Source organism: Carlito syrichta, unplaced genomic scaffold (assembly GCF_000164805.1).
Source record: "Carlito syrichta isolate Samal-C Ts95f unplaced genomic scaffold, Tarsius_syrichta-2.0.1 Scaffold80807, whole genome shotgun sequence".
Taxonomy (NCBI): domain Eukaryota; kingdom Metazoa; phylum Chordata; class Mammalia; order Primates; family Tarsiidae; genus Carlito; species Carlito syrichta.
Genome location: NW_007024903.1, coordinates 9,633 through 20,471, shown reverse-complemented (window position 1 = coordinate 20,471; position 10,839 = coordinate 9,633). Strand labels below are relative to the sequence as shown.

At 32.8% G+C, this 10,839-nt stretch overlaps 1 protein-coding gene across 1 annotated transcript; it reads right to left on the bottom strand.

The window, feature by feature from the left end:
• Positions 1 to 317: 317 nt before the first annotated feature.
• On the bottom strand, positions 318 to 4,834 carry LOC103257559 (complement factor H-related protein 1-like; the record flags this gene model as incomplete). Its single annotated transcript, XM_008055262.2, has 3 exons — positions 4,714 to 4,834; positions 1,578 to 1,760; positions 318 to 506 (listed from the first exon to the last, which is right to left on the bottom strand). Coding segments are annotated over exons 1-3 (493 nt in total), but the record flags the coding sequence as incomplete, so codon positions are not given.
• Between the last annotated feature and the right edge of the window lie 6,005 nt (positions 4,835 to 10,839).

The window sequence follows — 10,839 nt, the reverse complement described above, 5'->3', positions numbered from 1 at the left end:
TTAAGAGATTTAGGAGTGTGATAGATAGAAATAGGCTCTGAAAAAATTGCAACTAATTTATTGCCTTAAATATTTTATAAATTGGACACATAGCATATTGGTTTGCCAGGTTTGAATACGGTGATTTAAGAAGTGAAACATTGGTGTCAGGCAACGATTACATTTTCACAAATCAACACAAATTTTCATTTAACAATAAAAATTATTTAAATGAGAGCTGACAAATAAAATTGAGAACTATATTAATAATGGAAACTCTGAAAAACTGTGTACGTCTGAAGAGTTGAACTATTCTCAACTACTCTTGTTTTTTTTACAGCTGGGATACACAAGTTTCCCATTCTGACACAATGCTCGAAATGAGATTTTTGTTGTTTGTGGATTATATCCATCTTTACACAAAAACTCAATCTCTTCACCAGTTCTGGAATAAACTCTTTGATGTCTTTGCCACCTAAGTGTTATGTTGTATTGTCTCATAATTTCTTCTGATATTACACACGGAGCTGAAAGTAGAAAAAAGTAATATTAAGTAATGTACAAATCTTAATATATGTGCAGATTTTCAAGTAGAATGTTCTACAGTGGTTCTGGGATTCTTTTTAAAAACCGTTTCCAAACCAGCCTGTAAAAACACCTTATAGACTTAAGTAAAGCTAAAATGCCAAATGATGTAAAAATGAAGTATCATGTTTAATGTACAATAATTATATGTTATTCTAAAAAATTCATACCATCAATTATCATATTAAGATCTTTGCATTGTAGAACCTACCACTGCTGCTTTTGTGAAAGGTTACAAACTTTCAATTATAAGATGAATATGGTCTTGGAATATAATGTACAACATGGCATCTGTAGTTAACAATACTGTATTAGGCTGAGTGTGGTGACTCATGCCAATAAGCCCTGTTCTTTTGGAGGCTAAGGCAGAGGGATTACTTGGGGCAAGGGTTTGAAACTAGTCTAGGAAACATAGTAAGACTCTGTCTCTACAAAATAAAAATAAAAATGAAAACTATCCAGACATGATGACATTTTCCCGTAGTTATAACTACTCCAGATACTGAGGTGAGAGAATCACTTCAAGTCAGGAAAAGCACTTCAACCTAACCGTTTCAGGCTGCAGTGAGCTATGATTATGCCATAGCATTCCAGGCTGGGCAACAGAGCAAGATCATGTCTCCAAAACAAAACAAAAACTCCCAAATCAACAACAAAAATACTGTATTACTTATTTGAAATTTGATAAGAGAACTGACTTTAAGTATTCAAGGCCCTCCCACATACACACACCATGGGTGATAATATGTGTTAATAATTTGATACTGGTAATCATTGCATTATAAATCAATCTAATTATTACATTGCAAAACATATCTATATAATTTTTATTTGTTAATCAATTATGCAAAATAAAATAAAATAATAAAGAATTATCTAAACTATACATTCGCACATACAAATATTTGGTAGACAAGCATAAAGCAGAATGGTTGTTTGTTAATCAGGAAAAATTATAAGATAAACAGAAAATATTATACTCATTATGCTGATTTTTTTTTCAAAGTACTTACCTAAACATTTTGGTGGTTCTGACCATTTTCCATTTATACATGTTATTTGCCTGTTACCCTCAAGTTGATATAAGTTCTGGCATTGATATGCAACTGATGAATATGGGGCATATACCACTAAAGGGAATGAAGTAATGTCTCCATTGTGAATAGGTGGAGGGGTTCCGCATTTTCCTTCAGAATCTAAAAAAGCATTATTTGATGTATTGAAAGACCAAATTATTATACAGGTTAAAATAAAGCAAATATGACAAATACAGTACATTATATACTATTAACACTTGTGACTTCTGATGAAGAAATGATTCCTGAAATAAATTTTAATCATTTAGGCTGAGAATTTCATTTGCAAACTCTTCTTTTCTCCTCACTTAAGATATGTATGAAACATTAAAAATATGTCTGCTTTGTAGTATTCTAGGATTAAGAAATGTCTTTCTTAATAAAAATAGACTGAACAGACAGCTATGACAGAGTAAGTTTTTTAAAAAAATTTATTTTTAGATACAACTGTGAAGTTTATTGGGGTTCTAGTTATTTTTCTTAATTTTCATTTACATTACAAAAGAAAAATAACTTTAAAATATTCTATTCAAATGTATAAAATGTAAAAGAAAATTGTTGACACAATGAGGAACAAATTTTTCTACCTATTCCTTTTGTCAAACAAATCTCAAAACATTTGACATAAGACCAATAAATATGAGAAGACTCTGAAAGATGTAAAGAAGTTTATCTGACTAGTAAAGGCAGGACTCACAGAATGACTCAAAGGTATGTTCTTTGGATTATCTTTTGGTCACTTGTGTTCTCTGAATAGAAACACTGGAGAGAATTGCAACTCAGAATAGATATAAGATTCAGTTAAAAGAAAGAAAATCCCAAGTGGAGCCCACTTGCTATACTCAAATGTCTAGGCTAAGAGAAGCCTAACCAGACCAAAATCTTTTTTTTAAAACAAACAGTATCTCACCTACTGTAAGAAAACATCATCTTAAAAAATGAGTACTCTTCATTCTCCTGATACACACAAGTCAGGTAAGGCACTTAGGCTTCTACCCACATTTTGGAATAACAAGATAGCTCTCCATTTCCCTGTGATATTTCTGGAGGCCAAGCAGGAAAACTGGAGTCTTACACCCACATGGCAGTAATGAAATCTGCTAAACTAAAGATTTAAATCAAGTCCAAGATCTCAAAATATAATACCCCAAATATTCAGAATAAAATTAAAAATCATTCATTATATTAAGGACCAGGAAGCTCTCTGAAAATCAAAGACAATCAACGAAAGACAACATCAAGATGACATAGATTTTAAAATTGACAACAGCTTTTTAAAACCCAATAAAAATTATGAAACTGAAAACTATAATAGAATTTTTAAAAGCTCACTAGATATAATAAATTGGGAGATGATAGAAGGACACATTTATCGACTTTAAGACAGAAAAATACATTACCCAGTATGAAAATAAACTAAAAACAAGAAATTTAACTGAGCATCAGAGACCATTAGAAGAAGAACAAACAAAAAAACAAAAAAAGAAGAAAATGGAGATCCCTAAAAGGGTATTGGACTGAAATCAATAATAATGGCTGAAAATTTCCCAAATTAGGCATAAGGAATTAACTTACTTATATAAGAAGCTGAGCGAAATCCAAATGGGATAAGTTCACTGAAATTCATGGCAATATACATAGAATAAAAATACTTAAATAAAAAGAAAAGCAGTTTTTCGAAAGCAGTTAGAAAATATCCCTTTCCATTAAGGGATCAAAGAATCAAATGGCAGGGGATTACTCATTTATGACCATGAAGCCCACAAGAAAATGGCACATTTTTCAATGAAAAAACAAAACAACAACAAAAAAACTGTCATTCCAAATTCTATATCCAGTGACACTGTCCTCTGGAAATAAGGAGTATGTGAAGACATTCCCAGACAAAGAGTAACCAGGAAAATTTGTCTCCAATACATTGATCCTTAAAGAATAACTTAAAAAAAAATTTCTTCAAATTAAAATAAACAGATATTAGAAAACTGAGACTTTAGAAGGTAAAAAAGAACCATGCAGTTGATAAAAAGTGGGGTAAATATAATAGACTATTTTTTCACTATTTTTTTTCAATTATATTTGATGTATAATATATATGACACATACACACTGGGGCGGGGGGGCTAGGGAAACTATTTTTTAAAAGGAAAAAAGATACCTACACAGAGAGTATACTCAAAAAATATAAACGAAGAGAGAAAGACAGAGAGAGAGAGAGAGAGAGAGAGAGAGAGAGAGAGAGAGAGCATGAAAGAGACAGGCTAGAAAAACAATAACTTTTAAAAGGGGAGAAAAAACATAAACAGAGAGTATATTCAAAAAATAAAAATGAATCAAAATAAATTTCTTTAAAAGCATTCCTCACAGGTAAGTCCTAAAAGCAAAAATGTCCTTAAATGTAAATTGTCTTAAGTATGCCAGTTAGAAAATAAAAATGGCAGAATAGATATGTAAAACAGACCCAACTATATGCTGTGTACATAAAATGCAGTTCACCATAAAAATATAGGTAGATTCAAAATAAAAGAATGAAAAAAATCACCAGACAAAAATGGAGGTGAATAATATATTTTCTTGTTTTTCCTTATTTCCTCAACTCTGTATATTAGAATGAGTGTGTGCTCACCCTTTTAAAAAATATATAGTGGTTCCCTGATGAGTTCAGTCACATACTTTTAAATATAATTTATATGCTAAAGATGCCTAAATTTATATCACATTCTATTATTTCTCTCCAACTGCCTGCTCTACATCTTAAAGTGAATATCTCTAAGGACTGTCAAATGTATATAGTGTATCTTTTATGCATTTATTCCCCGGGGGGGGGAACTAAGTGTCTTAATGCTTAAGAATTTCTTTTCAGATTCTGGTTTTTCCTTTAATCCTACCAAATCTTTCTTGAAAGTAATATACCCAATTGGCTTTGTTTACACACACACAAGATTACATTTTAAACACCATCATTTTATTTGAATTTGATAAATACCCTCTATAAGAATTACTTCATTTCGTTTACATCAACATATATTACCTCTATAATATCCTCAAAAAATGTAAAGGAAATATAAAACTCTACCTTGACATTGAGGTGGTTCTGTCCAGTTTCCATTTAGACACATCACTTCTACCTTCCCAAACATGTCATAAGGTTTGACACACTCATAGCGTACTCTTTCACCATGTGGATACTTAGTCATCTGTCTTGATATTATATTAGCATTTTCCACTATGGGTGGATTCACACAGGAAACATCTTAACAGAAAGAAAGAAAAAAGTATTTCTACCTAGTATTCATTTTGAGTAGCACTTCACAATAGGTTTGCAAATATCTTTCAAGAGAGATTTAAAATCAATAGGTAATCTATCATAAAAGTTTTTATAATAGATTCAGTAAATTTGTATGTACTATTGAGGAAAAGAAGATAAAACAATATTTTTTGTAACATATAGCCTTCCTCATTTTAAAGTCTCTTCTCCATCCTTTACTAGAACACTGATTGCTTTTTTTGTTTTTTTGTTTTCCTTTTGGAAGCAAATGAAAATTAAAGTTTTCCTGGTCCTGGATATTTCTTTTTGAATTTTAGTAGAATAAATATTACAAGTTCTATAAAGCTACAATAATCAAAACAGCTTGGTATTGGTACAGGAACAGGCATATAAATCAATGGAATAGAACTGAGATTCCAGTAGCAAAACCTCAATTTCTCAACCAACTCATCTTCGACAAAGACTCCACCACCTACCACTGGGGAGAGGAGAGCCTATTCAGTAAATGGTGCTGGGAAAACTGGCTGACCACATGCAGAAGATTGAAACAGGACCCCTATCTATCCCCTTACACAAAAATTAACTCCAAATGAATCAGAGACCTAAATGTAAAACCTCAAACTATAAGAACCTTAGAATCTGAAGGGCATACCCTCATGGATATTGAAACTGCCATCCAATTCCTGAACAAAACCCAAAACCCACAGGTCATAAGATATAAGATAGACAAGTGGGACCTCATTAAATGGACAAGTTTCTGCAAAGCCAAAGAAACCATCAAGAGAGCAGGGAGACAGCCAACAGATTGAGAAAAAGTATTTGCCAACTCCAGGTCTGACAAAGGCTTAACATCTTGGATCTACAAGGAACTCAAACATGCTGAAAAGAAAAAAAACAAACCCCATTATAAAGTGGGCAAAAGATATGACCAGACACTTCTCAAAGGAAGACATCCGAGCAGCCAACAGACACATGAAAAAATGTTCAGCCTCACTAATCATCAAGGAGATGCAAATCAAAACCACTCTGAGATACCACCTAACTCCAGTCAGAAAGGCAGTTATCAATAACTCAAAAAATAACAGTTGCTGGAGAGGGTGTGGTGAAAAGGGAACACTTCTACACTGTTGGTGAGAGTGCAAACTAGTGCAACCTCTGTGGAAAACAGTATGGTGATTCCTAAAGCTCTAAATATTGACCTCCCATATGACCCTGCCATCCCCCTACTGGGAATATACCCTGAAGAACTCAAATTACTCTATAAAAAGGATATCTGCACACGTATGTTTATCGCAGCATTGTTCACAATAGCAAGAACCTGAAAGCAACCATGCTGTCTATCAAAAGAGGACTAGATTTTAAAAATGTGGTACATATACACGAAGGAATACTGCGCAGCCATAAAAAAGAACAAAATCATGAATTTTGCAGCAACCTGGATGGAACTAGAGTCTATAATACTGAGTGATCTCTCACAGAAACAAAGATCTGAGTATCACATGTTCTCTCTCATATAGTAGACCTTGAACATCCAATGTAATACTATAAGAAAATGACTGACAGTGGTAGGAAACTATGGGGGGGAGGGAAAGGGAGATGGGATTAATGGTAGTAAATATCTGTCTGGGGATGGAGAGACACTTCTTATCAACAAGGGTGCCTGAACAAAGCATATTTGTATACCTAACCCTTAACTGTACCCCACAATATCATAATAAAAAATATTGATAAAAAATATTACAAGTTCTATAAATCCATAAAATGCAAAAACGTCAGAATAAATATATTATATGGCATCAGATTTTGGGTTGCAAGCATCCAGCTTATTGTAATGTTAGTTTCTTAAAAATAAATACAAGGCATTTCTTGAAGAATGAGTCAAGAATGAACACACTTTGAAATATATCCTAGTTAAAAGATGAGGAAGATGATCAATCAAAGAATTGCAAATTAAAGATGTGAGAAAATATCAGAAAAATATTTCCAGCTAGTAATTATCTTGAGTAGCACTTCACAAATAGGAATGCAAACACATTTCAAGAGGGATTTAAAATCAATAGGTAAACAAACTATTATAAATTTTTTTGTTGATTTCTGTAAATTTGCATGTACTATTGAGAAAAAGAAGATGAAACAATATTTTTTGTAAGGTATAAGCTTCCTTATTTTAAAGTCTCTTCTCCATTCTTTACTAGAACGTTGATTGCCTTTTTTTTCCTTTTGGAAGCCAATGAAAATTACAGTTTTCCTGGATATTTCTCTTTGAGTTTTAGTAGAATAAATATTACACATTCTATAAATTCATAAAATGCAAAAAAAATCAGAATAAATATATTATTGTATCAGATTTTAGTTTGCAAGTATCTTGTCTATTGTAATGACACTTTGAAATATACTCTAGTTAAAAGAAGAGGAAGATGATCAATCAAAGGATTCAAATATCATAAAATATTAGTGAGAAAATATCAGAAAAATAAGTGTATTTATAAAATTAATGATTAATAATTCAAGTGCTAAGGTTTAAAAATACTATGCTGAACCATATGCACTTCATCAGAGAGTTTTGTGCTTTTTTTAGTACTAATAGGCTATAACAATGCCTCTCACAGTGATTATACATGAATCCCCTACAGGGGTTGGTACAATAGTTTCAGAGTCTCATCTCTAGAGTTTCCTATCCATTATGTCTAGAATGAGCTCAGAAATGTTCATTTGAATTTCTAAATTTCCCAAAAGATGATGATGATGATGATGATGATGTTGATCCAGAGACCACACTGAAAAATACTGAGTTAAAGATAAACAATTAGGTGCTCAATTTCATCTTTTTTATATTTAGACATAAAACTACTTTGTCCTGCCACAAAAATTAATTTATATCCATGTTTAAATGATGCTAGAGACTATATCTATATTATTATATATAAATATACATTTTATATATATTATTTTTAACCTAAGACACTTTAATAAATAAATTTTAAAATTCACCAAAGTACCTCTGCTGGTGGGCCTTCTCATCCATTTGCTCTTAATACATGTTACAGAATTAGCTCCAACCAATTGGTAATGCCCTGGACATATGTAAGTCTCTTGTTCGCCTGATCTATATGAATTCTTCCACTCTCCTACAAATGTGTCATTATCAAAGCTGGGCAAGCCAAGGACACAAAAATGAAGACAGTAAGAGGCTAGCAGAGATCAGCTAAGAACCTGAGGAACTTGGTATTTGATAGAGCATAGACATGGGGAGGGATACTTCTCTTCCCCTCACTCACTGCTCTGGATACAGACATAGCTGCTCATATGAGAGGTTGGTGTAGGTCCACTATATGATGTAAATTCTTGTGCTATTAGGATTGACTGCATGCCAACAGGTGGTGTACCTACCAAGCGTGAGAACCAAAATATTAGTCATAGATATTCCTGAGGGAGAAGAAAGAGTAAAAAGTTTTTAAAATGTAGTTGAAAAAATAATGATGGAAACTTCCTTAATCTTGCTAGAGATTTAGACATCTTGATACATGTTCAGAGAACCTCAAAAACACATATCGCAAGATGAACCTCAACAAATAATGTAGTTTAGGTAATATAGGCCAGCTAAAATCAACATGAAGGAGAAATTATAAGATCAGCAAAAGAAAAGTGTGTAATCGAGTATAAAATCACAGACTAACAGTGGACTTTACAAGCCAAAAAAAGAGTGTGGTCCTAATTTTAGGTGTCTAAAAGAAAAAATTGCCAACCATAAATTTTAATTCCTACTTAGCCAAGCATTATGAATGAAGAAGAAATGAAATCTTTCTCAGACAAGCTAACACCAAAGGAATTCATCACTGTTAGATCAGTCCTACAAGATATGCTCAAAGGAGTTCTAAGAAAAAGAGAAAGATTGTTATACATCATCATAAAAACACATGAAAGTATGATATCCACAGGTCTTTTTTTATTGTAAATGTAGGGTATAATTCCAGATTAGGTATACAAGTGGACATCATATAGACAAAGTTTGGGCTTTCCTTTGGTCCCTAATTTGTCTAGTATGAGATCAGGTACCCATACTGATGTTATGTGTCTATCCCTCTGTCTATGCCTAGATATTTGAGGGTTTTTATTTAAAAGAGGTGCTGGACTTTATCAAAAACTTCTTCTGCATCCAATGATATAATCATGTGGTTTTTGTTTTTACATCTGTTGATGTATTTAATCATGTTATGGTCTTACAAATGTTGAACCAGCCTTGCAACCCAGGGATGAAGCCCACTAGGTCATGGTGGATGCTTTTTCAGATGTTTTTGAATCTGGTTTGCTAGGATCTTGTTGAGAATTTTAGCATCTAATGTTCATCAAGGATTTTGGCCTGTAGTTCTCTTTCTTTGTTGGGCATTTACCTGGCTTGGGTATCAATGTGATATTAGCTTGATAAAATGTTTTGGGGAGAGTTACATCTTTCTCAATCATCTGGAATACTTTCAATAGGATTGGTATCAGTTCCTCCTTGTTTGGTTTGTAAAATTCTGCTGGAAAGCAACTGGTCCAGGACTTTTTTTTTTAGTAGGTCATTTTCTTATGACATAGTCAATTTCCTGGATTGGTATTGGGCTATTTAGGGTCTCAAGCTCTTCTTGTTTCAACCAAGGAAGGTTGTGTGATGTCAGAAAATCCTCCATTTCCTCTAGGTTTTCAAGTTTGTTTCCATACAAGTGTACATAGTAGTCTGATAATCTTTTGTATTTCTTCAGGGTCAGATATGACTTGATCTTTTGTGTTTCTAATTGTGTTTATTTAGGCTTTTTCTCTCTTATTCTAGGTCAGCCTAGCTAGGGGACTATCAATCTTGTTTATTCTTTCAAAGAACCAGCTTTTTGTTTCATTGGTTTGTTGTATTATCTTTTTGTCTTCTATGTCCCAGATGTGAGTTTTTACTTTGGTGATCTGAATTCCTCTATGGAAGTTAGAGTTTTGATGGTCTTGCTTTTCCCACTTCCTTAGGTGACTTGTTAAGCTGTTAACTTGTGATGTTTCCATTTTCTTCATGTGCATTTGTAGAGATATGAATTCCCCTCTTACTACTTCTTTCATGGCATCCCATAGATTTTGGTAAGATGTTTCTTCATTTTCATTTGTTTTCAGATATCTTTTAATCTCTGTTTTGATTTCCGTGTTGATACAGGAGTTGCTTACCACCATGCTGTTTAGTGTCCATGTTTTTGTGTGTTTTGGGGGAACTTTGTTGGTGTTCATATTTATTTTTATTCCACTGTGGTCTGAGATGGTACATGGCAAAATTTCAATCTTATGAAATTTGTTTTTATTTGATTTATGGCCAATGATGTGGTCAATCTTGGAGTATGTTCCATATGGTGATGAGTAGAAAGTATATTCTGTGGTCATTGGGTGGAGTGTTCTGTAGGTATCAATTATGTCCATTTGTTCAAGAGTCTCATTGAGTTTTCAAATCTCCTTGCTGATTTTTTGTCTTGGCGATCTTTATAGGGTTGTTGGTGGGGTATTAAAGTTCCCAGCTATGATAGTGTTAGAGCCAATTTCTATTTTACATTTGCCTAGAAGTTGTTTTATGAACTCTGGTGTTCCTATGTTGGATGCATATATGTCTAGGAAGGATATTTCTTGTTGATGGATTGAAACTTTTATCATTATGTAGTACCCTTCTGTATCTTTTTTTAAATTTTTGATAGCTGAGAGGGTATTTTGTCTGATATTAAGATTGCAACTCCTGCTTTCTTGTGTTCTGTTTGCCTGAAATTTTGTTTCCCATCCTCTTACTTTGAGTCTATGATTGTCATTTCTGGTGAGATGAGTCTCTTGGAAACAATATATTGTTGCCTCATGATATTTTATCCATTTTGCCATTCTATGTATTTTCAGTGGTGCTTTTGTCTATTTACATTCAGGTTAATTATTGAAATGTGA